Raw genomic sequence first — 437 nt, forward strand, 5'->3', positions numbered from 1 at the left:
GAGCGGATCGGAGCCAGCCCCAACGACCCCACGGCTAGCCACCATACTATGTTCAAGAACATCCCCATCGGCTTCTGGTGGGCCGTGGTCACCATGACCACTCTGGGTTACGGAGACATGTACCCTCAGACGTGGTCGGGCATGCTGGTCGGCGCACTTTGCGCCCTCGCCGGTGTGCTGACGATAGCCATGCCGGTTCCCGTCATCGTCAATAACTTTGGCATGTATTACTCGCTAGCCATGGCCAAACAGAAGCTCCCTAAGAAGAGGAAGAAACACATCCCTCAGGCGGTGCAGACCGGCTCGCCGTACTTCTGCAAAACGGACCTGAGCACAGCCTGCAACAGCACGCCGGGAGAGCTGTGTTTGGGACAGAGCCGACGACTGGAGCGCCACTGCTCAGGTGAGAGCTGTTAAAGCAATAAGCCCTGTGAAGC

General features: G+C 58.6%; 1 protein-coding gene across 1 annotated transcript; it reads left to right on the top strand.

Annotated features, from left to right (window-relative positions):
- Positions 1-3: 3 nt before the first annotated feature.
- Positions 4-403, top strand: LOC107581230 (potassium voltage-gated channel subfamily C member 2-like; the record flags this gene model as incomplete). The annotated part of the gene is made up of 1 exon (XM_016266748.1): positions 4-403. A coding segment is annotated over one exon (400 nt), but the record flags the coding sequence as incomplete, so codon positions are not given.
- Positions 404-437: the final 34 nt, after the last annotated feature.

The sequence above is a fragment of the Sinocyclocheilus grahami genome, unplaced genomic scaffold (assembly GCF_001515645.1).
Source record: "Sinocyclocheilus grahami isolate Dianchi unplaced genomic scaffold, SAMN03320097.WGS_v1.1 scaffold122009.1, whole genome shotgun sequence".
In the NCBI taxonomy this organism is placed as follows: Eukaryota; Metazoa; Chordata; class Actinopteri; order Cypriniformes; family Cyprinidae; genus Sinocyclocheilus; species Sinocyclocheilus grahami.